This window comes from Urocitellus parryii, chromosome 15, assembly GCF_045843805.1.
Source record: "Urocitellus parryii isolate mUroPar1 chromosome 15, mUroPar1.hap1, whole genome shotgun sequence".
Classification (NCBI taxonomy): Eukaryota; Metazoa; Chordata; class Mammalia; order Rodentia; family Sciuridae; genus Urocitellus; species Urocitellus parryii.
In genome coordinates, this window is record NC_135545.1 from 5,393,808 (window position 1) to 5,420,137 (window position 26,330).

The 26,330-nt window shown below is 58.7% G+C and overlaps 2 protein-coding genes across 3 annotated transcripts; one reads left to right on the plus strand and one right to left on the minus strand.

Annotated features, from left to right (window-relative positions):
* Positions 1 to 875: 875 nt before the first annotated feature.
* Positions 876 to 9,630, plus strand: LOC144250369 (sialic acid-binding Ig-like lectin 13). 2 transcript variants are annotated; one of them, XM_077793100.1, is made up of 7 exons: positions 876 to 1,305; positions 1,489 to 1,767; positions 1,986 to 2,033; positions 2,912 to 3,181; positions 3,773 to 3,869; positions 4,229 to 4,310; positions 9,414 to 9,630. In XM_077793100.1, exons 1-7 carry the CDS (start codon positions 876 to 878, stop codon positions 9,600 to 9,602), a joined length of 1,395 nt encoding a protein of 464 aa, XP_077649226.1. In that variant the 3' UTR covers positions 9,603 to 9,630. The 2 variants fall into 2 exon arrangements, with proteins under 2 accessions (XP_077649226.1, XP_077649225.1); XM_077793099.1 differs by having other exon boundaries at positions 2,912 to 3,169.
* A 6,497-nt stretch (positions 9,631 to 16,127) lies between these two features.
* Positions 16,128 to 24,096, minus strand: Ceacam18 (CEA cell adhesion molecule 18). The gene is made up of 8 exons (XM_077793379.1): positions 24,014 to 24,096; positions 22,068 to 22,427; positions 20,605 to 20,886; positions 19,729 to 20,023; positions 19,639 to 19,661; positions 18,867 to 18,981; positions 16,495 to 16,550; positions 16,128 to 16,213 (listed from the first exon to the last, which is right to left on the minus strand). The coding sequence occupies exons 1-7, from the start codon at positions 24,063 to 24,065 to the stop codon at positions 16,532 to 16,534; spliced, it is 1,146 nt and encodes a 381-aa protein (XP_077649505.1). The 5' UTR covers positions 24,066 to 24,096; the 3' UTR covers positions 16,128 to 16,213; positions 16,495 to 16,531.
* Between the last annotated feature and the right edge of the window lie 2,234 nt (positions 24,097 to 26,330).

Below are 26,330 nucleotides of genomic sequence, written 5' to 3' on the forward strand. Positions count from 1 at the left end.
TCTGTTCCTGGGACTCCTGGGGCAGAGCCAACCAGCTCTGGAGGCCCCAGGTCCACGTGCTCTGGAGTAACCGGGCAGCAGAGAGCATGGCGGTGAGGGAGTCGTCCTGGTGGCTGGTGATGGAGGAGACGTTTTGCACCTTTTAAAATCTGCCTCTTCCCTTCCCACTGTCTTCCTGGCCAGTCCCCCCTCATGAGGCCTCAGCCTGCGTCTCTGTCCCTCAGGCCACCTGCCAGCCGGGTCCCTCTGCGTCCTTGGTGTTTTACCATAGAGAACGCAGCCCTGTGTCTCCTCCGCACAGTCCCCCGAGACCAAAGTCCAGCCAGGGCGGGAGCAGTCCTCTATGCAGCCTGGGTGACCCCATCATTGCCCAGATGCCTGAATTCTTAGTGTCTGTAGCCTAAGCGGTGACTTCTTGGGGACAGTGTCCAGGTCTGCTGTGCAGAGAGGGTGTCACAGTGTGTGGCTGATGAGGGAGGGAGGAGAGGGGACCTGCTCACCCCAGTGGCCTCCCTTGTCTCCTGACCCCACATCCTCAATGGCCCTGGGGTCACTCAGGGCTCTGGTTAGAGGAAGCCCATGAGTGACGTTGCAGAAAAGTCTCCCAAGAGGAAAGACGTCAACAGGGAGGGAGGGACAGGGTGACACAGGAAGGGTCCCTCACCTCTCTGTCCTCAGGGCTGCAGGCTGGATGTGGTGGTGGGGGCTGGTCTCCAAGGGCAGAGGCCGCCCTGGCAGAGGCTGGCTGAAGCTCCTCCTCTAGGAGGCCACCGTCCCCTCTGTCCCCTTCCCGTGGGCCTCCTCCTGTGGGCTCTTAGTTCCTCAGAGGAGCTCTGGGGGCAGACTTCCCCTGCGGCCCTGCAGCCCCGGCCGACATGCTGCTGCTGCTGCTGCCCCTGCTGCGGGGCTGTGGGCGGGTGGAGGGCCACGGGGGTTATGCCCAGCCAGGTTACACCCTGCAGGTGCCCAGGGAGGTGACAGTGCAGGAGGGCCTGTGTGTCCATGTGCCCTGCCAATTCTCCTACCCCTGGAGCAGCTGGACTAAGAAGGACTCAGCTCATGGCTACTGGTTCCATGAAGGGGACAAGAGCACTGATGCTCCAGTGGCCACCAACAACCCTGACCGGAAAGTGCAGAACGAGACCCAGGGCCGGTTCCACCTCCTTGGGGACCCAAGAACCGACAACTGCTCCCTGAGCATCAGAGACGCCAGGAAGACGGACGCGGGGTCCTACTACTTTCGAGTGGAGAGAGGACGCTTGAGATTCAATTATGTACATGACAGTGTCTCAGTGCGAGTGACAGGTAAGGCTCCAGGTCAAGGAAGCCTCAGGGAGGTCACAGGACACGGCTGGGTGGGACCCTGCCTGGGGGAGCTGGGGTCAGGCATTAGGGGCTCAGGGAGCAGCTGGGTCAGAGCCTGAGCTTCTCTCGGGGCCCCACCTCCCACCCTCCCTGCTGACCCTGCCTGTCCCCTCTGCTCACCAGCCCTGACCCACACCCCTGACATCCTCATCCCTGGGACCCTGGAGTCTGGCCGTCCCAGCAACCTGACCTGCTCTGTGCCCTGGGCCTGTGAGCAGGGGACGCCCCCCACCTTCTCCTGGGAAGGGCCCTCTGTGTCCTCCCTGGGCCCCAACATCACCCACTCCTCGGTGCTCATCCTCACCCCGCGGCCCCAGGACCATGGCACCAACCTCACCTGCCAGGTGACCCTGCCTGGGGCCCGTGTGACCAGGACAAAGACCGTCCACCTGAACGTCTCATGTGAGAGCTGGGCTGGGACACCTGGGTCTCTGATGGGGCTGGTCCCTGAGGGAGAGGGAGAGGGGTCAGACCCTGGACACTGGGTGCTGGGTCCTGAAACCATGTGGGGGCTGGGACAGGAGGATGCAGCCTCCACCCCTCCCCACCATGAGGTTCCTGGGACAGAGGCTGATGTCCCCAGCCTCCCACTGACAGGTCTGCGTGTCTCCGTGTCCCAGACTCTCCACAGAACCTGAGTGTCACTGTGTCCCGAGGAGCTGGCCCAGGTAGGGAGGGGCCTCGCTGGGGCTGGGGGCAGGGCCTCTTCAGCTCAGGGCAGGGCTGGGTCCCCTCACCCTGGTGACAGAGCCCCTTATTGGGGAACCAATTGACCCCTCCCCACCTAAGCCCCACATGTGCCTTGAGCTCCTGTCCCCACCCTCCCAGGCTCCCTGGACTGCAGCACCTGCCCCTCACCACCACAGGGACAGGGTGACACTCTCACAGCAGAACTGGGCTCCCAGGGCCCAGCCCAGCCTCCTCCTGGACCTGCCTCCAGCCTCCTCTTCTTATTCCCCAACAGCTTTGATCTAAGTGCTTGTGGGAGGAGGCACAGTCCAGGGCACACGCAGAACACACAGCAGGCTGTCCACAGAGCCTAGGTCCCTCCCAGAAGTGACCAGTGTCCACACAAGCTGAGCCTTGGACTGTCCACCTGAGGACTGAGAGGCCACTGCATGTCAGTAGCACTCAGGGTCCTCGTTCTCGGTGGTGAGGGTGTCCCACTGCCCAGATGGACCCCGTTCTGTGGGCATCCTCTGCCAACCAGCACTGAGTCCATTCAGCCCACAGGAGTGTGCAGTGGATGGTCCTGAGCCTCCGTCCACAGCTGGGTGTGCACTCAGTGAGCTCAGCTCCTGAGCACAGAATACAGCTGTGCCACATGTTCTGGTTCAAGAGCTTGAGTCAATGTAGCTGAAGGAGGTGCAGGAACACACATCCGTCACAGGAACATCAACGTGGCCATGTTCCTGGGCACAGGTCAAGGGTGTGTTTTCCTGTGCTTCATTCAGTCCATGAGTGTGGGGGGTCCCCTCTCTGGACTCCAGGGTTCTCTGTCCTTTGCTCTCTTTGTCACTCTGACCCTCTGTCTCTTTCCCCACAGCATCCACAACCCTAGGGAATGGCTCATCTCTTTCCGTCCTGGAGGGTCAATCTCTGCGTCTGCTCTGTGTCGTCGACAGCCATCCCCCTGCCAGGCTGAGCTGGTCCTGGGAGAACCTGACTCTGTGTCCCTCACAGACCATGGACCCTGGGGTGCTGGAGCTGTCTGCAGAGCACCTCAGGGGGGGAGGGGAATTCACCTGCCATGCGCAGAACCCTCTGGGCTCCCAGCACATCTCCCTGAGCCTGTCACTGCAGAGTGAGTGTCACAGTGGGCTGGAGAGGGGCAGGAGGAGGGGACAGCAGCTGCCCCACGCCAGTCCCTGCAGCCACCTCCTTGGCTTGAGAGGGAAGCTCATCTCTGTGCTGCCCTCAGCTGGGGGCCTGGGACCCAGAGCCTCGTTGTCCTCTCCCTGCTGGGCCAAGGGGTGGGTGGTGGACCTTGGACCTTGGAGGCCAGGTGGGCCTTAGACAGGTGTGTCTGGGCAGCAGGGCCCTTGCTTTGTGGGCCAGGACTTGTGAGGCATTTGCCTTGGGCACAACATTTAGGATGAAGCCAGAAGCCAGAAGCCAAGAATAAAAGCAAACAAAACCCCCGTGAGAACAGAACCAGCCCAGACACTGAGCGAAAATAGTATCACGATGCAATAATCAAAAAAGTAGAAATGGATGGAAACCAATTCTATGATGAACAAAATACCAAATTTTAATAACCACACGGCGCCCCCCCCCCATCCTAGTTCTCCTGGTCTGGGAGAGGGACCAGGAAGGCTCAGTCCAGGGTCCTGCAGGGAGCAGCAGGGAAGGGAGCAGGGATCCTGGGAGCTGAGTGGGCAAAGCGATTCCCTCTGGTCGTCCACAGGCAAAGCGGGGCCTCCATCCGGAGTGACGCGGGGGGCCCTCTGGGGCGCTGGAGCTGCCTCCCTGCTCTTCCTGTCCTGCACCCTCCTCCTCCTCGGGTGAGCATTGGCGGGCGTCGGGGAGGCCGGGCAGCACCCTGGAGAGGAGGAGGGTGAGCGGGGCCCGGCCCTGAGCTGGAGGGACCTGGATGGCCGAGGGCTTGAAGCCAGGCACCTGAGGTCCAGGTGGGCTCTGGGGGAGCCAGCCACGCAAGCCCGCATCCCAGTAAGGGGCTCCCGGGCTGTCCCCACTCTCTGAGGCCGGAGCCAGGCGCTGCCTTCCCAGTAGGAGCCTCCAGGACAGGACCGTCCTCTCCCACGTGGCCGCCCTCCTGGGCTCAGCAAGAAGCAGGGGTGGGGCGGCCGTCTGCCCTCTGCCCGCCCTGGCCCCACTGAGGCTCCTTGGTGTCCCCATTCAGAGCGCGCTCCTACAGGAAGAGGTCCGCCAGGCCAGCGGCGGGCTCGGGGGATACCAACGCTGTCCAGGGCCTGGCCTCTCAGGTGAGTGACATGGCACATCCCCATACCTCCCAGAGATGTCCCCAGGACTGCTCTGCTGAGGGTGGCGCAGCTGCTCTCCCCTCTTCCCCGGGACAGCCGGCTGTCCAGCTGCATGCCCACACCGTGGGCTGCTGACAGCGCCCTCCTCCCTGCTTTCTCCCAGGCCAGGCCTGAGGGACCCCCCTCTGTTCTGCTGTCCTCCTGTTAAGCCATTGTGTCACATCATGGCTCCTCAGAGCAGCGAGCACCAGCCCCCACACTCCCTGACCCCTCATGGTTAGGGGCTGGGATCTCTTCCCTGGACCTGTTCACCTCCCGCCTCTGTCTCCCCTTCCTCCTGGTGCCATCTTCCAGGCGCCCAGTGTCCACTTCCTCTGCACTTGAACACCTGTCTGCAGGGCCAGACGGTAGACCCTTGGCTGCTGACCCCCTGTCCCTGTTGTGGCTACTCAGCTCTGCTACTGTGGCATGAGGCTCTGCTGTGTCACAGGGTCTGTGCACATGGTGACCATGGCCCTGTGCAAGGCTGACCACAGGGAAAGTGAGCTCCTCAGCCCCTGGTGGCCCCCACCTCCATCAGGTCAGGAGCCTGGGGGAGCCAGGAGCCACTTGCCTTCAGTGCAAATTTAAGGGGTGCCAAGAAAATCTCAGGAATGGAGACAAACAGTGTTCTAATGAGCTGACAAAACTAGGTAACTAAAGTTAGCTCAGGTGACTTAAGGTTGTCATTCAGTCCAGAGTCATGGTGCAGCGTGGCCGCATTCCCCTGAACAGAAGGGAAGCAAAGAGTAGGTTGTAAATACCGTCCCGTGTTCATCTCTAGCAGAGCCAGGAGGCACAATGACCTCAGGGCTGGTGGGGACATCAGATCCTCAACTTAGGAAAAGGCTGTGCTACATATTAATGAAACGTGACCATTTCAGTTATTTTAAAGTCCTCTAAAAAAGCTGACCATTACAAATGTCACTAAAACATACAAACAGAGTGTTCCTCCAGTTGGCTCAGCTGGACACTTGCACTGATGCTGGGTTTATTTTGTTTTCCATGAATTTTGGCATTAATTTTAATTAAAAAATATTTTTCATTAAAATATTTATCTCAATTTCTGACATTTTTCTCCCCCTTTTTAATTTTTCTCTCCTGGTGAGTGCCCAGCTCGCTCTCCTGGCCCCGTCCTCCCCACAGCCTGGTCCCGCCCCCCACACTGGGCTCCTCTGCAGAGGGCTTTCACTGTGGTCCCCAGAACAGAACAAGGTCATTGGTGCCTCTGGGCCTGGGCCTGCCTGTTCCTCCCTCTCAGAGGCTCTTTGCAGTCCCACTATTCATTCCTGTCACCCTCCCTGCTCCAGGACCTGTCACCCTCCTCCTTTGTGTTTTGTATCTAGAGCCTGCTTTGGAGAGTTTGGCAGCAGAGTAGCCTGCTCTGGAATTCCTTAACCCTCAGGGAATGTCCCTGAGACCTACCAGGGACCAGCTGTGTAGGGGCCAGGGACCCATCTATGAGACACAGCAGCAAACCTGAGGCTCGGAGCTTCTCTTCTAGACAGAGGGATGCGGCCAGCCACCAAGCAAACAGATGGTGGTGCATGGGCACATGGAGAGAGAGACTTACTCTGGGAAGGAGGGGTGCAGGACTGGGAGGGGCTGAGAGGTTCTGTTTTTTAGATTTGTCCTCGATGGTGAAAAACCATGCAGCGGGAGTTGACCATCTTAGCCGTGTTGAAGTTAGAGCTGGGCAGCAGATCCCTGGAGCACTTCATCTCCATCCATGAGCACAACCCGCTGCCCTCCTGCCCCCCCACCCTGCCAGCCTCCCTCCTACTCTCTGTCTCTCTGCCTTTGCCTCCTCTGGGACCTCACTCAGGTGGACGTGTCCAGGATTTGCCCTTTTGTGACTGGCTTGTGTCATGCAGCACGTCCTCAAGGTTTGTCTGTGTTGTAGCATGTGACAGAAGGTCTTTCTTTTTAAGGGTGAATAATATTCCACCACATTTTCTTTGCCCATTTATCTGTTAATGGGCATTCTGGTTGCTTCCATTTGTTGGCTACTGTGAATGATGCACAGCTGTGTGAGCATCCTTTCAAGATTCTGTTTTCTAGTCTTCAGGATATGTGCCCATAACTAGGATTTCTGCATTGTATAGTGTTCTATTTTTAACTTTCAAGGAACTGCCTGTTTCTGCAGAAGTTACACCATCTTACGTTTACCAGAATCCTACGAGGTTCCCATTTCTCAACATCCTTGGCCACACTGCTTTTTGTTTTTTTTGATGTTGTTTGATTTCCTATTATTTTCCTAATACTGTCCATCTAATGCATGTGAGGTGGCAGTTCTCTGTGGCTCTGATTTGCATTTCTCTGATCACTAGTGACACTGAAGATTTTTGTGTGTGTGCTTCTTGGCCATTTCTGTGTCTTTTTGGAGAAATGTCTGGGCACGTTCTTTGCCCACTGTCTCCTTGGGCTGTGTTTAGTGCTGACGTGCTGCAGGGTCCTTCTGCAGCCTGGCTCTTGGGCCCTCATCAGATGGAAGGCTCTCCCAAGTGTCTTCCCATTGTGGCGAGGGCAGTGACGAGGGGGCTCTGGAGTCTGTGGTGTGAGGGTCCAGGCAGAGGGAGCAGTGGGTGCAGTTACTCCCACAGGAGGCTGCCCAGGGCTGAGGGCAGGGCCTGGGCTCTACAGAGGGAGGCAGGTGACCCCAGGAGATCAGCTGGGAGAGGCTGAGCTTATGCAAATCCCGTCTGCTGTGGGGCTGTGCAGGGTCTGCAGGCCTGAGCACCAGGAGGGGGTCCTCTGGCTGCTGTGTGCAGGAGAGACCCTGTGTGTGTGTGTGTGTGTGTGTGTGTGCGTGTGTGTGTGTGTGCGTGTGTGGCTGTGTGTGTGGTGAGGCCTGGTATGTGTGTGTGTGCAGGAGAGACCATGTGAATGTGTGTGTGTGTGTGTGTGTGTGTGTGTGTGGTGGGGGGGCAGATGTGTGTGTGTGTGTGTGTGTGTGTGCACGTGTGCGTGTGTGTGTGTGTGTGTGGTGAGGCATGGTGTGTGTGTGTGTGTGTAGGAGAGACCATGTGAATGTGTGTGTGTGGGGGGGGCAGATGTGTGTGTGTGTGTGTGTGTGTGTGTGTGGCTGTTTATGGGGCAGGTATGTGTGTGTGAGTGTGTCTGTGTGGTGGGGGGCAGGTGTGTGTGGAGGGCAGAGGCCGGGAGGTTATAAAGGAGGCTGGGAGGCAGTGCCAGGCAGGAGGTCATGCTGGCTGGAACCTTGACTGGCCTCTGGCTGGATCCTGAGGTCAGCTGAGTGGGACCTCTGTGGACGGGGAGCAGGGGACTGAGTGACAGGATCCAGGATGCTTGACTCCGGGATCTTTGCCCTGAGCAGTCAGAATGGAGGTGTCAATCACTGAGGTCCAGACCAGGTAGGAGGAGGGGACTTGGGGAGGGAAGGGGGAGTTCTGTTGAAATAGGTTTTAGCTCTGGACAAGGGAGGGGTTCCGAGTACTGACAGCCCCTACTCACAGTGTTTCCATGGACGACTCCTCAACTTTACGAAGATGCAAAGCAGTTCCCACTCAGAGAAGCCACATTTCAGATTTAGCCTGTGGACCTTCTCCGGGACCAGGGATGGGAGGTACATGACACGCTGTGGCCCTGGGCAGGGGCAGGGTCCCCCACAAGCCACACCCGAGGTAGACCAGCGCTCTGTGGAGGCCTGCGCTGCCTGTTGTGGATGCGGTGTTGAGTGGCTCCGCGGCTGTTCAGATTCAGGGATCAGGAGGTGTGGACAGGACAGAGGGCTGCCAGGGCGGTGGATGGGCCTGGAGGTGTCCCGTAGCTCAGTGCAGAGGGCCTCTGCGTGGGAAGGTGTGCGGCTGCGTCCTGGGCTTCTGCAGAGTCCAGGAGGAGCAGGGCTGGGGGCTTCAGGGTGGAGAAGCAGCTTGAGTGTGAATCCTCAGAGAATCAGGAGGCAGGGGGAGGAGCCAAGTCACTGTGGCTCTGTGGTGCCATCTGCTGTCCAGGGTGGCAGAGAAAGGCCTAAGATGAGGGGGACCCCTGGGGGAGCCCCATGGCTCTCTGCTGCCTGACCTGCTCTATTAGCTTCCCGCTGCTGCTGTAAGACTTGCCACAGATTTAGTGACTTCAAACAAAATACGTGTCACCTTACCATTCGGGAGGTGACAAGTCCAAAATGGGTTTCCCAGGAATAAAGTCAGGGAGTGGGTGCTGGTTCCTGGGGGATCCGGAAGATGACGTTTTCTTGCTTTTGTGTCTTGGGGGCCTGGGGACCTGGGCGGGGCCTCTCTCCATCTGCAGAGCCAGCAGCATCCTCCAGTCCCTCACGTCCCCCACCCTCACTGAAGTGTCCCTCCTGACTACCCTGGGCTCACCCACAAACCCAGGATCCCTCTGCACCTCCACGTCCTGGACTTAATTCCGCCTGCAAAGTCTCTCTCACAAGGAAATGTATTTGCAGGTTCCAGGGATTCACATGAGGACATTTGGGGTCCTCTCTCTTCCTTTTGGGGGATACCATTTCTTTGGATGGCTCCTGCCCCAGCCCATCAGGCTGTAAGCATCTCGGGGCGGGCGCCATGTCTGGTCCAGGCCCGGCCTCTCCCAGGTGCCCTGTTCCTGCCCATCTTATCATAATGCACGATGGGATTTTTGGTTTTGATTAGTCCTAATTGTGACCACCGTCCATTAAGGAATGAGCTGCAAGAGGCCAGGCCTGTGTCTGCTGTGTCCACAGGGTGCACCGAGCCCCCAGCTTAGGGTCTGGCACCGGGGCCCTCAGGAGGACACTGGGCTTTGGGGCCAGGGAGAAACAGATGGGACCCTGATTTTACCCGGGAGTTTGGGAGTGCTGCGTCCCTACTTCAACCTCGGTTTTCACTTCTATGAAATGGAGACGAAATCATCCCTCCCCCATGGAGCTGTTGGGGGAAGTTCACGAGGCTCGGTGCGTGGAGCATTCGGTGCTTGGGGAAGTGTCCATGGGGACAGTTCAACTCTGGCGCACAAGGCTGTGTGCATGAAGGACACGGGCAGCCTGCAGCCCTGGCCTCCTCCCCACTGTCCACCCTGACTCTCTCCTCTCTCTCCACTCAGAGCCGCCTGGTCCAGCCCCAGGCAGAGGAACGCTCCCCAGAGCCAGCTGCCCTGGCCGTGGCCACCCGCCCCTCAGAGGACGAGGAGATCCATTATGCAGCCCTCAGGTTTCATGAGGTGAAGGCCAGCGGCCCGCAGGGAGAGCAGGCGCCCGACAGTGAGTACGCGGAGATCCACATCCAGCCATGAGAGGCTGAGACCGGCCCAGCTCAAGGAGGCCCAGCCTCTTCCAGGCCAAGGAAAAGTCAGGTCCCTGTAGAGGGACGCCTCTAGGTCCTGGCGCCACGCACAACTGGAACCCAGACCTGTTCCCAGCTGCGCTCCGTGCTGTGGCCACCTCCTCCTCTCCCCCCACCTGCCCACCCAGGGCCTCCGCTCTCCTCTCTGCTCCTGAGCTCAACTCTTTCTGACTCCACTGCAGTGAGATCCTGCTGTGCGTCTCTCTGGGCCTGTGTCATCCACCACACTGTCCTGCAGGTCCCCCAGGTGTCACCAAGGACAGAACATCACACTGTATGTTGCAAGAGAGGAGTGTTGTTTGTGGTGCTGGGGACGGACCCAGGGCCCTGTGCCCCTGAGGCAAGCACTCTACCAACTGGGCCATGTCCCCAGGCCTCAAGGGAGGATTTTAAATGTCCTCACCACAAGGGAATGAAGGGTGTCCCAGGTGATGGATGGCTAATGGCCCAGTGTGTCAGTCCTCAGGGTGTGAAGCTATTGAACATCACATTGTCCCTGATAAATGCACACAGTCACTATTTGTACATTAAAACCGAATAAAACTTTACAAAGCCCTACAGGTGAGGAACTGAGGGACAGAGTCTCTCTGAACCTGGGCTGAGACGTCCGCTTGCCGGGTGGGGGTTAGGGAGTCAGGCCCGTCAGCAGGGCGCCTCGAGGTGGGTGCTGAGCACCTCGGGTCCCTGTGCTCTGAGCAGCAGGACCTGCAGGCTCCTCCTCTGGAGGCAGCAGGGTGCACCTGCCTGTGCCCTTGGCCCCCCACGTGGCCATTCCACAGCTTTCCAGGAAGTGACCGTGCCTTAGGGTCAGGCCTGCGCAGCTCTGGCCCGGCCTCCTCCCCTCCTTCTGGCCTTGGGCTCCCAGCTGTCCTTAGCCTGTCACCTGCATGCAGTCAGGGGTCATTGGCACAGGGAGCTCTCTGCTCTGCTCGCAGCTCCCCGTGGCTCCCTGGTCCTGAGTGGCCCATCCCAGCCTCCTGCGGCCTCCCTCCACGCCCTCTGGGTCCTCACTGCTGCCCACGCCTCCCCTGGCCTTTCTGAGCCCTTTTCCGTCGGCCCCATGACGCATCCTTTGGTCCCTGGACACTGGTTCCCCCTCGAAGGCTGTCCTCCTGGTCTCCTATTCCTGTGAGCGTGGAGCTCCAGGGTGGAGCTGAGAGGGGAGGGAGCAGCCATGGTCTCCCCCCTCCAGGGCCAAACCAGGGAGTGGGGAAAGTGTCCCACAGTTTGAGGGTTATCCCCAGAATGAACCACGTGACCTAAAGTCTTACCGACACCTGTCACCCAACAAGGGAAGGAATGGGTCACGGCAGTCACTTCCCAGGTAGGCGGGAAGGCACGGGACCCGAGGACTGGAGGGAGCACCCAAAGCCCTAAACCTGGGCCCCAGCCCATTCACAGCAGCGTCACAAATATCAAGGGACAAGGATTGAGAACCGTGGAATACACCTGTCCCCACCCCACAGAGCACTGCCGCGGGAGCAGAAGGAAGATGCAAGGAATGCGTGGGGTCACCATGTCCAGGGGTTGGAAGACCCCCAGGTGAGGTGTCACCTTCTCCATGTGGGTTTCAAATACCCAGTCAAACCCTACCCTCTGAGTGTGAGTAGGTGCACGTGTTAGTAGACACAGGTGTGTGAGTAGATGTGTATGTGGATATACAGGAGGTGACGTTCCCCTCCATGTGTATAAATGCACAAGTGACTGTGGATCTTCATGGAAATATAAAGGGCCCAGAACAATGAGACCATCTTGCAGAAGAAGAAGAGCTGAGGGTCAGAGTCCCCTTCAGGCAGAGTCACCAGGCAGTGCAGTGGGACGGTGGACTCCATGAATGGCCCCGCACCCTGTCAGTGGACTTCAAGTTCATTCCCTTGGGAGAGGAGAGACTTTTCAATTAGTGGAGTAGAAGGAGAGGATCAAGGGTTGGAAAGGTGGAAACTCACACTCACCACGTCACACCCGAGAAACGTCTGCAGTGAGTCAGGGACCTGGAGGTGAGCGTGAACCTGTAAAGCGTCTGCACTGGGTGGTCAGGGAGGTAGCTGCCAGCCCCCAGGCCTGGGCATTCCCAGTGTGCCGCGTTGATTAGGCCAAAGAACACGGTGCTTCCTTAGTGATCTTAATACTTGATATTTTAATGTATGTGTTAAATGAAACATCATTAAAGTGATTTCACCTTTGACTTTTTATTGTGTCCACTAAGACACTAGAACCCACATGTGGGCCTTGCCTGTACCTCTACCTGGGGGCAGCTCTGGGTGGAGACCTGGAGGACATCGTCGGGTGTGCAAGGATTTCCTAGAGCAGATCCCAACCCTAAGCAGGAAAGGTAAGTCGCATGAGTTAGACGCCATCCAAACGCCTAAAAGTCCCTGTGTGGATTACAGGACCGGAGTAAGAAGATGAAGGGCAAGTCCCCACCTGGGAGAGAGTGTACCCACCTGTGCACACCTCCACATACACACATGTGCACACACACCACCTACACACATGTACACACACACCACCTACACGCATGTACACACACACCCCACATACACACATGTACACACACACACCACCTACACACATGTGCACACACCCCCCACATACACACATGTACACACACACCACCTACACACATGTGCACACACACACCACCTACACACATGGTCATACACACCCCACATACACACATGTACACACACACCACCTACACACATGTGCACACCCTCCACATACACACTTGTACACACACCACATACACACATATACACACACACCACCTACACACATGTGCACACACCCCACCTACACACATGTGCACACCCTACATACACACATGTACACACACACCCCACCTACACACATGTACACACACCCCACCTACACACATGTACACACACCCCACCTACACACATGTACACACACACCCCACCTACACACAAGTACACACACACCACATACACACATGTACACACACACCCCACATACACACATGTACACACACACCCCACCTACACACATGTGCACACACACCCCACATACACACATGTACACACACACCCCACCTACACACATGTGCACACACACCCCACATACACACACGTACACACAGACACACACACACACATACACACCCTCACACTCCCCCACATACACACATGTACACACACACACACTCACACGTGGCTGTGTATCATCTCACTGAAACTGGAACATACACAGAATACACACAGAATCCCCAGCTCTCGGGGACTCTGGGTGCTGGGAGCAGTTGTTTGACTGTGATTCTGGCCACTTGGGTGTGTCCTTCCCAGAACCTGGAGTTGCACGTGGAAGATGTTCACATTTTACTGTGTGGGATTGTACTTTGGGTGGAAACAGAAGTTAGTTTTTAAAGGATGGAAGGTGTTGGGTGAGACCTGACCATTTCTAGTGGACATGGGAGCTGTGAGAGGGTGGACGGGGAGTCCCTCTCACAGGAGTTGGGGGGCACAGCTGCCTCCGAGCTCGGGGGAGTGCGGGGGTCACTGGGCTGCGTTGCCCTTTTTCCTGTTCACGTGGGGAGGGTGGGGTGTCAGGGGGGTGTCTGTGACGGCGCCTGTCAGTCAGTTATGGCGGGAACAGGGACCACTGGACACTCGCATGAGCCTCGGTCCCAACAGCCCACAGCTGTTTCCAGTCTGTCCACCCAGGCTGAGGATGGGTCAGGAGACAGTGGCCAGCCCCTCTGAGGACCTGCCATTCCCTCAGGGGGACAGAGGTGCGCACCACCCCTCCCCCATGGTTCTGCCTGTGGAGGGAGGACTCAGGAGTCAGCTTCCCGGCTCAGGGCCTGGGGTCCAGAGGCGGACAGGAGTAAGGAGGGGACAGTCAGCGAGTGATGGGGACAGGGGGGGACCTTGGGGACCGGGGGCCTGCTCTTCCAGGTGTTGTGCCCTGTGCTGAGGCAGGCTGTTGTGGTTACTGACAGGCGCAGACGCTCTGCCCTGGGTTCCTGAGCTTCCTGGGAAAAGCACCAGCCTCCCCAGGGACAAGGTCCCATGTGCATGACGTGGAGTGGCTGCTGCCCGGCCCCACCCAGGAGGCTCTCTGGGCTTCCCTGGGGGATTCATAACCTGCCCCCTGCCCCTGTGGAGCCAGGCGTTGATCCCCAGTTCCAGGAGACTTCTGCACCTGTCTGCAGGGACGGACTGGGGTGTCACGATGGCAGATCACAGGGTGTCCTTGCTGGGCCACAGGTAGCACTGCATTCAGGTATCAGCTTTCCCCTTAAAAACAAACCCAACGCACGGCCATCCACCTTCCAGGGGCTTTTATGTGGCCTGGGCTGTGCTGTGTGAGTCTCCAGGCCAGGGGCTTTGCTGTCAGTGCACTCATGTGCTGGAGCGTCCTGTGAGATGACCACCCCACAGTGCAGATGAAGAGACTGAGGTTCAGAGAGGCTGTGCTGCTGTCTCAGGGTTCCTGTGCTGCTCTGGGCAGGGCTGGAATTAGAACTCCAGCCTGATTCTGAGGTCTCTTCCAGTCTGACATGGAGGGAGGCAGAGGGGACACATGTGCAGGGGACAACATTCCTTGGTGCTTCTCAGGGAGAGGGGCAGTTGCCGAGGTGAACCTGGAGGCTCCTACCCACCCTCTGAGCTGCTCTTAGTCCTCCCCCGCCATTGTTTGTTTGTTTGTTTGTTTGTTTGTTTTTAAATCACAGGTTGTTCTTCCCCCCTGAAGTGTCCACCGTTGATTGAGTCAGCCTGGTGATTACAGGACGCTTGGGGGTGGCCTGGTCAACCTCAGGGTCCTCAGGCTGACGTGGTCCATTATCTGATCAATAGATAATGCTGGAAAGTCCCCTAAATCATAGGTCTCTCAGAATCAGCATCTCCTGGCCTGATCTGCTAATCAACAGGGCACAAGGTCGAGCCGTAGACCTGGGGGTAGCTGGCCCGGGAGGGAGAGTGGCCTGGGAGTGACCGCCTGGGACAGTGGGTGGAGCCCGGGGGTCAGGACCTCGCTCCTGCCCCTTGGGACCCTCTGCTCCCTGCGCGTCTTTCCTGCCCCACCTCCTGGGCTGTGCCCAGCGGGCAGCGCAGGGAGCAGTTTGCGCTGTGTTCTGGGACTCATGCCACCATGAGCAGCATGTCTGTCCCTTTGTGTGGCCAGGGGGTGCCCTGGACGGGTCCATCCCGGCTCACTCACTCCCGTGCTCTTCCTGGGGACGTCTGGGTGGCTTCAGTCAGGGGTGTATGGAGACAGCGGCTGAGACCCTGTGTCCAGTGCTGTGGGGACAGGGCCACCACGGAGGCAATGACAGCAGAGTCCAGGGCTCCGGGCTCCTCCCAAGTCCACGGGGACCACCAGGAGGGAGGAGGGAGTGGAGGGCCTTGGGAGCATCAGGGTGTCTTGTCACCCTGCTCACTGACACCCAGAGCTGTGGGTTGCAGCCGCCCCCAGAGACGTGAGTTCAAGTCCTGAGCCAGGCTGTGACCCTGACTTGGGAAGGAGGGTCCCCGCCCGGTCACCAGGTTAATATGAGGTCCTGCTGGATTCGAGTGACCCCAGACCCAGTGCCTAGTGTCCTTATCCCAGGAGGAACTTTGGCAATGACCACAGAGTCCCATGTCCAGGCTCCAGGCTCCAGGGCCCTCTGGACAGGGACACAGGGAAGCAGCCACGTGGACATGGAGGGCAGGATGGACCGCAGCAACCCCGGAGCTGGAAGAAGCAGGCGGAGTCTTTCTAGAGACGTCAGAGGAGCCTGGCCAGCCACCCAGGAACTCAGACCTGGCCTCCACAGGGAGTCTGGGCCCCCTCCCCGGGCCTCCCTGGCCAGGCCCTGTCCTAGCTGCTGTCTTGCAGAACCCTGTGAAGGGGGGTCAGTCAGGCAGCCCCCGAGGGCAGGGACCCCTGAGCTGGCCAGGCGGCCGGCACAGGCCCGGGATTGGCCGCTGAGGAGTGTCTGCCCCCTCCCTCCTTCCCATCCCCTTCCCCTGAGTCTTTGTCCCTTTGTGGTGCCATGTGATCAGCACACTGAGTTAGACCTTTGGGGACATTCAAGAGACAGCTCAGAAGAGCCCGATGTCGTATCATGGACCTGGACTCAGGGTCCTTAACTGCTCCAACTTTATTGTCTCTTTCTTCTGGTTGTGAAGAGAACAGGCCGTTGGTGAGGGCAGAGACCACTCAGGAATAAGCAGGAAAGTCTACAGAGAGGAACTGGCACAGAGACAGCCTGCAGACCTGAGCCCCCACAGTGTGTTGCATGTGTGACACATAAACTGGGGACACCCCACGCCCACACTGCGCCTGCCCCTCATGTCCACTGACCCATACGTGTTCCTACGGGATCCTATCAGCTGCCGCTGTGCGTGGAAGGTTTCCACCTTAGAATTCAGCACCTGAGCTCTCCAACATGGCACAGGAGCTCAGCAAGTGCAGCGCCCAGGGAAGCGACTGTCTGTCTTGGGCATTTGTGGGCTGCTTCCTTCCCGTCCTCGGCAGTGCTGACCTGGGGACCCTTCCAGCCCCTCGGGTGACTCCAGGGCATGGGATGATGGAGATGAAGTGGGAAGGGAAACTCTGAGGCAGATGGAGAGGAGGTGAAGGGTTAGAGTCAGAGCTCAGCCCAGGACCCGCCCAGCCTGCTCCCATTGGTCAGCTCTGACTGACAAGCAGAGGGGCCAGTGGCCATGCCGCCCATGATGTCATCTCTCAGGTCCTAGAGGGGGTCCTCAGTCTTGTAGGAGCCTCTGTCTTCAAACTCCCTCCCCTGACTGTCCCTCCAGGGAGACCCTGAGGCCTTTCCAGTGCGGTTGTCCCTGGTTGGGACTCTGAGCTCTTCCCCGTCGCTCTCCACTCACCTCCTTGCTGGACGGGGACTGTCCTCCAGGTCTCAGGTCAGGGAGCCCGATTCCTCCTGGGGAAGAGTGAAGGAGTCAGGTCCAAGGACCTAAAGTCCTGGGGACACTGAGGCCTGAAGGAGCCCAAGGTCTCACCAAGCCCCGTCTCAGGGGACCCCAGGGGCTGGAGGAGATGGACTGCGGGCGTCCCCTCCACTCTAGTCCTCCACATGCCCAGACCTGACTTTTAATACCAGGTTGTCTTGACGTCAGAAGAAGGATGAGCAGGATCCGCCCTGGACGGTGCCCATCCTTGTCCCAGTGCAGGTGAGGGTCAGAGGTGCTGATGATGGTCTCCTGGGGAGGGTCCGGGACCCCTGGCCACGTGGGCTCCCTGCTTCCCTCCAGCCTCCAGCCCCTGAGATCAGGAGGGGCCTGCTCCAGGAGGGATGTGGCCTCAGGTGGGTCCCCCCTGCTCAGCGGGCAGCTCTGAGACCTGGTGTCCTCTGAGCCCTGCCTTGTGGAGGCCAGCAGCCCGCCTTTCCCCTGCCCTCCCAGGCTCCTGGGCTGCCCTGCCCTGCTCCTCCTCCTGCATCCTGGACACTCTCAGTCTCCTTCCCAGCTGCCCCCTCTCTGCCCTGTTGAGGATGAGGTTCTGTCCCCACCTGGGACTTTCCTTGTCCCATGCAGGGTGCTTTCTCAAGGGGTGGCGGGGGGGGGATCATTTGTGGTTGTCTCTCTACTTTTTATTGATAAAGACGTTGTTTTTTACTCTTCAAAACATCTCGTGTAACTGGCCTAGAGCAACTGTCCAGTAGAACCTTTGCAATGGTGCAGAAGGTCTGTGTCTGCATGTCCCATGTGGTGGCCACTGGCCACGGGGGCTGCCAAGCACTTGACGGATGGTGAGACTGAGGACCTGAATTTTTTCTTGTTTAATTTTAAGCCATTTTAAATTTACAGACCTGCATATGGCTAGTGTCTCCCATATTTTTAACTCAAGTCTAGAGACCCTCCCTTTAAGGTAGTATAAATTTAATATTCAATGAAGCCAGTACTATATGTCTTCATATGTGTGACCTTTAAATTAGAAGACCTTTCAAATAATTGTGATCTCAAGGTTTGCATTTCAGTTAGGTTTAAGTTTAGCTTTAATTTTAAAATGAAGGTTTGTTCAGTGGAGAAGAATTTTGGTGTGTGGATACCTGGGTGTATGGGCGGGTCCTTGGGGACTGAACTGGGACTGGACATGCCAATTCCAGGTGATGAGGACTGGCTGGTTGCCGTGGGTGACCAGCATGCTCTACCACACACTCCTGCTGTGACGTGCTGCCTCGCCACAGGCCCCAGGACAAGGGGACCAACAACCAGGACTGACTTCCCAACACTGTGGCCCAACATCAACCTTCATCTCTACAAGTTGCCTCTCTCAGGTGTTTTGTTGCAGTAACAGAAGGCTGACAGTCACCATTGTCAGCATTATTACCACTGTCACTGAGACCGTCTCACTGTTACACCACAGCATCACCATGATCAGCAGAGACACCATCATCAGCACCATTGTAACCAGCCTGGCCATCACCATCAGTACCAACATGACCAGTGTCACTGCTATTTATTAACACCCACTCCAGTTGTTCTCCACCAGGGGAATCTTGCCCTCCATGTGGACTTCATGGTGCCTGGAGAGATTTTAGTGGTCTCATCTGGGGGTGGGGGTGGTTTTTATTACTGGCCTCGAGTGGGCAGGGCCAGGGACCTACAATGCACAGGACAACCTTACCCCCACCTTGAAGAATTTTCTGTCCCCAAGTGACGGTGGTGCCGAGGTGAGGCACTGGTCCACTTTCTGCCCAGGACACTGGGATCCCTGTCCTCCAGCGCATGTCCAATGCCCACATCATCCTGCAGGGCAGGTGGGACTCTCAGCGTCCCCCAGGAGGGGCTGGGGAAGCTCTTGGAGTAGTGGGCTGCTCAGGGTCCCTGTCCAGCTAGTGCAGGGCAGGGTCTTGACCACACCGTCCCATCTCTCCCTGCCTGGTCCACCTCTGGCCCCTGTGTCCCCACTTGCTTGGCAACATGTGACCACTGGGTCCCTGTCACATGCTGGATGCCTGATGTGACCCTCCCACTGTCAGCCCTGCCCTCGAGGCAGAGACCGAGACCCACAGTTTAAACACAGAGAAACTGGGCTGAGGAGAAGGGGTCCCTGCAGCTACCTGGAGTCGTGGCCAGCGCTCACCACCCGCCGTCTCCCCCCTTATGGCCCTGGGTTCTGTCACCTGCTCCAGCTCCTGGCCTGTGTCCCCTCCCGCCCTGCCTTCCCTTCTGCAGCCAGAGCTGGCCTTGAGTCCCAGCCCCAGCCAGGTCCCCCCTGCCAGAGCCATGGGCACCTGCGGAGGTAGAGTTGGACCAGGCCGTAGACCAGGATCCCACAGAGGAGGCCGCAGCCCAGGGACGTCACCAAAACGAGGAACACCACCAAGGGGCCCGAGATGGAGAAGCCAGGAGGAGGTGGAGGAGCAGGCGGGGGTCCTGGGGAGAGAACACCCGGGTCAGGACCCCACTCAGTGCTCATTCACCCTCCTCCCTGTGCCCACCCCCCTCTGTGCTTCAAAGACTTATCAGCGCTGCCTCTGGGCACTGCACATGGTGCCTGGCCCCTCCTGGAGCCCAGCACGCTGTGGGGTGTGACCAAGTGTCCAGCCACATCCTGCCCCTGTCACAGCTGGCTCTGGGGTGACCGGCTGGCAGCCCCCTGGGCCCTTCCTTGCAGTCTCACGCTGTTGGGGACTGTCCTGACACTGCACATGGGGACCTGAGTCTGGAACCTGAGCTGCCTGCTCCTGCTCCGTGTGATGGCCAGGGCAGGGACAGCATGTGACCTGGGTCTGAGACCCCAGACTCCTCCTGCTCCCTGGCCTGTCCTGGGCTCTCTGGGCCAGTTGGCCTCTCCCCTCGACACAGAAAGCTGGATGTGTGGACGGGGAGCAGCCCTTCCCTGTCTCAGACTCAAGTCCAGGATTCCGTGACAGGCACACAGGTAGGAGGGTGGCCAGCACGGGACACGTGCTCAGTAAATGACAGCTCCCACTGTCCCCAGGATTCTCCCTGGTCCCTATGTGAGGGTCTGGAGCATTCAGAGGAGGCAGTTTTGGCCCTGGACCCTGAGGACAGGGAGGACACCACTGGAAGCCGTGAGCATGGGGTGGCACTGTCTAGGCACAGCAGGGAGGGGAGACCTGGAGAGGTGACCTGGAGGGGCTGTGGCACTCACGGGGAGGCTGGATCCTGACGTCCTCGTAGAAGGCCAGCTGGGTCACCGGGTTCTCTCCGATGCATCGGTAATTGCCCATCTGCTCCCAGGCCACGAGGGAGAAGTTCAGGTTTGCATCCGAGCTCAGCAGGGAGCCGTTGTGGAGCCAGTGGTACTTGGGACTTGGGTGGGAATCACAAGAGCACTCCAGCTGCACCTGGGAGCCGATGCCAGCAGTCAGGGCGCCGTCGAAGCCCTGGAGGTTGGTGGACAGGCTCACGTGGTCAGGCCCATCTGCAGAGACAGGGCAGGAGACCTGCAGCTGCGCTTCTGCCCTCTCCAGCCAGGAGGGCCCCCACTCTGTGCCCCAAGCTGCTCAGGACCCCCTGCCACCAAGCAGCAGAGCCCTGTCAGCGACTTTAGGAGCAGTGACAGCATCTGCCACCATCAGCCCTAGGGGCCCCTCAGTCCCAGGGAGATGGCCTCCTGTGACAGCGCAGGTGGATGTGCCACAGGCCAGGGAGTGTGCTGGTCTCTGTGCACCTCCACAGGCTTGGAAACTTAATCCACGGAATCACCTCAAACTGATCCTCTGAGAACTCTTGTAAGCAGCCCCCTCTGTACAAAGCCCCAGCTCAGGGACCTCCCAGGGCCCATTGCTAATCACAGAAATGGGGACACGGGTTCCCCTTGAAAACCGAGTGCAGCATGGTGCTGAGTGGGGTGGGGGCAGTTCCGGTCCAGAGCAGAAGATCCGGAGCCGGGATTCGAACCCGGACCCAGCAGGCTTGCCGGCTCTCCTGGTCTGCCTGCCTCCTGGCCACGTCCCAGGGAGGCCTTGCCCCTGGCCTCTCGCCCACCCCCAGAGCACTCACAGGCCACAGTCAGAGAGACGGTGTCACTTTTCTGAAGAATGTCTGGGAAGCTCTCGTATCTCTGTATGACACACTGCAGGGTCCTGTCATGGCGGCTGACCCTGCGGATGACCAGCGTCCTGCCGTCCGCAGATATGGCTATGCGCTGACTGGCCGAGATGGGCACGCTGTTCCGGTACCACTCGATGTGGGAGGCGTTGGTGTGGCATTCGGCCGCCACGGAATCCAAGTTCTCCACCACGGAGCTGGCGTGGGCCGAGATGACCGGTGGGGGCCCCAGCTCTGGGTGAAGCAGGAGAAGAGGGTTAGGTGTGGGGACTGGCCCCAGCTCTGCTCTCCCAGGGTGGTCTTGGGGTGTGTGAAGAGAAGCCAAGAGCTTGGAGCTCAGAGGGTCGGAGAAGCAGGGCGTGGGCCACCAGCTGCCCAGGTGGGCCCTTGCCTGGGCCCCTGCTGCCCATCTGCTGCAATATGATGAGCTCGTGGCATAACGACGGGGACTGATGGTTTCTGAACCCCAAACCAGGAACCCCCATCCGAGGAGCCATGAGAGATGGCATCTGGACCCCCCATGGGCTCCTGTTCCCTGGGTCTGGTTCACTTTACAAATCTCCCTCCGACCTTCAGCAGCCACATGGTGGGAACCTCCCCATGCCACGGAGGGGACACTGGGGGTCACAGGGAGAAGACACCTGGCTCAGGGCTGTGCCGCGCTCTGAGTCAGAGGCAAACACAGCTCCCTGTCTTCCCCGTGGACAGTCTCCTCCCCTGGAGCTGTCTGGTGGCCCCTGGAGCTGTCTGGTGGCCCCTGGGTTAGGCTCTGTAAAAGGACCACCCTGAGCATGGGAGGGGCTGATGGCTTGGGTCCCATCTGTAGATAGGTGGGGGGTGACATCCTATCACTGCTTTTCATTATATAGGATTCCGTCTCAGCCAACTAGAGAGGGATTCCCACTGACCCTAAAGCCATATGAGAAATGCCCGTGGACAGAGCCAAGGCGGGTGATCGCAGTGTCTTCTAGGACCCCAGGGCTCTGCTAAGCAGCCACAGGAAACAAATTCGGTCATCAGCCTGCAAGAGCTGGACGTGGCTTCTCCCCCAGCTAATCCTCTACTAGGGACCAGCGCTGGCCAGAGTCCTTGGGAGACTCAGAACAGAGACCAGCTGAGCGTCACCTGGACCTCTGGCCAGCAGGAGCTGTGTGGTAGTGCAGGGGTGACCTTAGGCAGCTGGCCTGTGGCTGGGTGTTACGCAGCAGTAAAAAGTCACACTTTCCCACATGAAACCAGAGCCCTGGAGGTGGCCAGCGGCCCTGTGCGCAGGGGAAGCTGGGGGCCATCGCCAAGGCTCCCTGTGCCATGCCTTCCAGAGACACTCAGACTGCATGAGCTCCAAGGTGTCCCCTCCTAGAGCCCTCGGGTCCAGCTCCCGTCTGCGGTGGGCAAAGGGACCACCTGCCATTCACCTAGAACCTCCAGCCAGCCAGTGGCTCTTTGGGTCCCATTGCCAGTGTCCACCCGAACCGTGTAGTTCCCCGTGTCATTTAAGGTGCACTTCCTGAAGGACAGGTAGCCTTTGCTGGTCACCGTCACCAGGTCGCTGTACAAGGGCCCAGGGACCTTGGAATCGGGGGGCCTGAAGCTCATGATCATGGTCTCCGCGCTGTCCTGTGCGCCCCGGTACCAGCTGTATTCCTGAACACCCTCGGGCACGTTCTCCAGGGCCAGGACATTCCTGTGTCTCTCAACGGCAGTGAGTGAGTCTGGGCTGATGAAGAGCTGCCCGGAGGCCTGGCGGGGCCCACAGGCCAGCAGGCCGGCTGCCACTGGTAAGAGAAGAGGAGAGACTGAGTCCCGAGCCACCCAGGGGTGGCCCCCGGAACGCTGTGTGCGAGGGACAGCGACTCCCTGGCCTGGCCCTTCCTCTCCGCTGCCCTTGGCCGCTGCCTGGTCCATTATTTCCTTCATCATCTCCTAGCCCGCCCTCCCCCTCGGTCCCTCAGCTCCCATCCACCCTCCCACGACCGTCACGTGGACCTCAACAAAGCCCAATCATGACCCTGCTGTCACCTCCAGGGCCTCCTGTGGCCCAGTGTTCTCAGGGTCAGTGCAGCACATCCTCAGGACTTTCTCAGCAAGAGGTGATCCTTTGGCCTCACCTGCCCCACTCCTGCCCCACACCTCTGCACCCCTTCAGTCCTCCATGTATTGAGGTGTTTTTTTTTTTGTTTTTTTTTTTTTAGTGAGAGAGAATTTTTAATATTTATTTTTTAGTTCTTGGCGGACACAACATCTTTATTGGTATGTGGTGCTGAGGATCGAACCCGGGCCGCACGTATGCCAGGCGAGCGTGCTACCGCTTGAGCCACATTCCCAGCCCAATGTATTTAGTTTTGAGAAGACGTGGCTTCGGGCTCTGCCCACTCACACGGGGCTCTCTGGATGCACCGCGCTCTCCCAGTGCCAGCTTGGCCCCCGCTGTTCCCCTTCCTGACACCGCGCCTGCTCCCCGCTGCACCCTCACTTCTTGGCTCTGATGTCCCCCCAGCCTGGGTCAGGAGCCCCTGCCAGGCTCTCCCAGCCCCTGGACTTTCCTCATCCCAGCCGGGGACACTGGGGCTCTCAGGGCCTGGTGACGGGTCCCTGTGTCACCCTGTGCCTAGAGGTCCAGGGGGTACAGGGCCGGGCACGTCTCGCTGAGCCCTGAGTGCGCAGCACCCTGAGGGGAACCCGGGTGCTCGGCAGGGGCTGTCTGGGTGCTATTACTCTGACACGGTCCACACTCGTCCAGTACTCGGGAGTGGTTGTGCATGGGGGTGGGACCTGTTACCACCCAGGACTCTGGCAGGTGTCCCCTGCTCTGTGCAGCCCACGCCTTGGCTGTGGGAAGAGGCAAAGGAGCCTGAGACCCTGCTGCAGGCCTGGGTGGGGGCACTGGCCATGTTCCAGGCCTGCGTGGGGCACTGGCCATGTTCAGGGACAGCACTTGTGACCCCCAGTGAAGGATGACCGTTGTACAGGTTCAGGGCCCAGAGGGTGCTGGGAAGGAGGAGTTGGGTGGGAGCCACCTGGAGCTGGTGCAGGGCCAGGCAGACAGGTGCCAGGGAGAGGTGGTGGCAGGCCGCGGGTGGTCCAGGTTCAGGGCTCTGTGGTGTGGGGGCTCAGAGCTGCGTGTGTCCCCGGGGCTGTGTGTGCCTGCGCACGTGTCTTATGGTCTGTGTGCGTCTGTGGCCTGTGTCTGTGGTGGGGTGCCCGGGTGTGTGAGCCCAGGAGGGTCCTGTGGGGTCCTTCCCCTCCCTCCCCACCGTCCTGGGAGTGGGGCTGGCCCTGGACAGGGAGGTTCTGGCTCCCTCGCAGCCTGACTCCCCCCGACCTTCCCTGGGTCCTGGAAAACAGGTCTGGTCCCGCTTACCCACAAGGAACAGGGGCCTGCAGGGGCCGCGCCTGGGGACGGGAGGGTCCATGAACTGCTGGGGGCCCCAGGGAGAGTGTCCCCCAGAGCCTGCAGCCTCTCTCCTGCCCGACCTGCGTCTTCTGAGCTGTGCTCTGTCCTGTCCCCTCTTCCTGGTGCTGGTCCTCCCAGGGTGGACTCTGCCCTGCAGGGCGGGAGTCGGGAGGAGGCCCCGGGAGGAGGTCATTATCTTCATGGCCTCCTGTGGCCTGGAGCTCATTACTGGACTCTAATTCTTCCTGTGTCTATGTTATATTTGTGACACAGACTTGCTGCTGGTGAGCCAGGAGACACGGAAAAGCACCTTGAAGACGAGCAGAGAGCACTTTACCTGGGGTCTCGCTTCCCTTTGGTCTGGGCTTCCCTCCAGGCTGGGCCCACGTTTTCGGCTGTGTCCTCTCGGGTTCTGGCTGCTCTGGCCCCTCCACCCTGTTCTTCCCTCCCTGTGTGGGGACAGTGGACATGCTCAGGGACAGCACTTGTGACCGCCAGTGAAGGGTGACAGACCTCCTTCCCCAGGGCCGTGTGGATGGCTGCAAGGTGTGCGTCAGACACCCAGACCCAACTCAGTGCAGGTGCGTTCCCTGCCAGGGGACCACAGGGTGGGGGTGGTCCCGTGGGTCACCACAGGGCTGGGACGCTCCCATCGCCTTGTGACCATGCCGCCATCCCCACCTCCTACCACAGGGCATTATCCACGTTTCTGGTGGGGCCAGTGTAAACCAGCCCACGTCCCCAATGCCACCCCCATGCCAGGTGGGTCAGTGACATATGGTGCGTGGTACAGAGGTGACCAACCCTGTGTTGGGGCTGACGTGTTCCCTGTGCTCAACTTCACGTCATCATTTCATCCTGCACGTCCACTTAGAAAAAACTGACTCCCGTGGAACAGAATGCCCCTCACGCCTGCAGCCTCCCACGGCCAGTTCCTGTGGGTCTTGACCACATCATTTTCTTTCTTTCTTTTTTTTTTTGTGTGTGTGTGTGTGATTTAATCTGATGTTCTGTTTATAGTGACCCTGGAAGTAATAAGCTCCATATATACAATGTCACTTGTTACATATAGTGTCTGTGTGCATGTACATAATGTAACTGTTTGCAGTCTTAGTGTGTCTAGAGGAACTTGTTACACATAATATAACTTGTTTCATAATGTGGATGTGTGTGCATGAGTGTGTGTGGTGACTAGGCAGGTCATAGGCTACACCATGCAGGTGTGTGTGAGTGCACTCTAGGCTGTTCACACTATAACAAGCTGCCCCAGGACACATTTCTTGAACCCTACTGGGTCCTTAAGTAACATGGGACTGAATGCAAACAGGGTACAGGAACGGGATGTCCCTGGTGATGGATGGTTGTCTGAGACCTTCAAAACCCCAGGACTGCACTGTGCAGAGGGAAGTCTGTGGCTATGTTGGTGACTCATATCAGCACCCAGTTATGAAAATCATGAGCTCCCAAACCTGGCTCTAAAGCTGTTATGGTGCAGTGGTTAAATCTTGCTGTTGTTCACAAACCTAACAAACTCTGATCCTCACAGGTGGACCCCACGGATCTCAGCAGGCATCATCCAGAGGATGCCTCCACCTCAGGAACTCACGCTCCTTCCCCAGGGGACCCCCGACTGGGCCTGGCCCACCCCTTCTTGGATCCTCCATGACTTGGAGTGTCTCATCTGAAACCCTGTCCCTTTAGTCAGGAGTGGTGGCCTCCAGTGACCACCCAGGGACAGGTGGGAACTTGGTGAGAAGCCCCAAGAAACCTTTAACCTCCTTCTGGGGTCTAATGCTGTTCCTTCTTGTTTATCAAAATAGCAAAACGTCACAGTCCCTCCCAGGGCAAAGTGCGGCCCAGCACAGCCAGAGTGGACCTGCTGTACCCCTGCCCCTCCCTGTTATCAGGTTGCAGCTGCAGGAACGGTAACTCGTGATATCTGGGGAGAGGAAGGCAGGGGGGTTCTCACCTCCCCCACCCCATCTGGGCAAGCCCAGTCACCCCAAAGCCTCCCGCCACCAGGTGAAGCCGGTGTGAGGGGAAACAGCCTCCTTGACCTTGTTGTGCATCCTCCTGGGAGGAATTCCTCCTGGAGCAGGAATTGGATAAAGATGGGGAGAGTCAGGAGCCCCCACCAGCTTTCAGAGAAGACGAGGCTCAGGGGACAGTAGAATAACATCACCAACCACAGCACTAACAGCACAAGTGTGCCCTGTGGCTCTCTTTCCTCCTTAGTGAGACTGTAAGTCTTGAGGCAGGAGGTCTGTGGAGGGCAGGGTCAGAG

Bases quoted from the DNA above. Each gene is read 5' to 3' on its own strand.
- LOC144250369 (XM_077793100.1), top strand. From the start codon at position 876: ATGCTGCTGCTGCTGCTGCCCCTGCTGCGGGGCTGTGGGCGGGTGGAG. The intron at 1,306-1,488 runs GTAAGGCTCCAG...TCTGCTCACCAG, and splicing joins TGTCTCAGTGCGAGTGACAG to CCCTGACCCACACCCCTGAC. The intron at 2,034-2,911 runs GTAGGGAGGGGC...CTTTCCCCACAG, and splicing joins GTCCCGAGGAGCTGGCCCAG to CATCCACAACCCTAGGGAAT.
- Ceacam18 (XM_077793379.1), bottom strand. From the start codon at position 24,065: ATGGACCCTCCCGTCCCCAGGCGCGGCCCCTGCAGGCCCCTGTTCCTT. The intron at 22,428-24,013 runs GTAAGCGGGACC...TTCTCTTACCAG, and splicing joins CAGGCCCCTGTTCCTTGTGG to TGGCAGCCGGCCTGCTGGCC. The intron at 19,662-19,728 runs GTCACCTCTCCA...CACGGCTTCCAG, and splicing joins GAGTGCCACAGCCCCTCCAG to TGGTGTCCTCCCTGTCCTCA.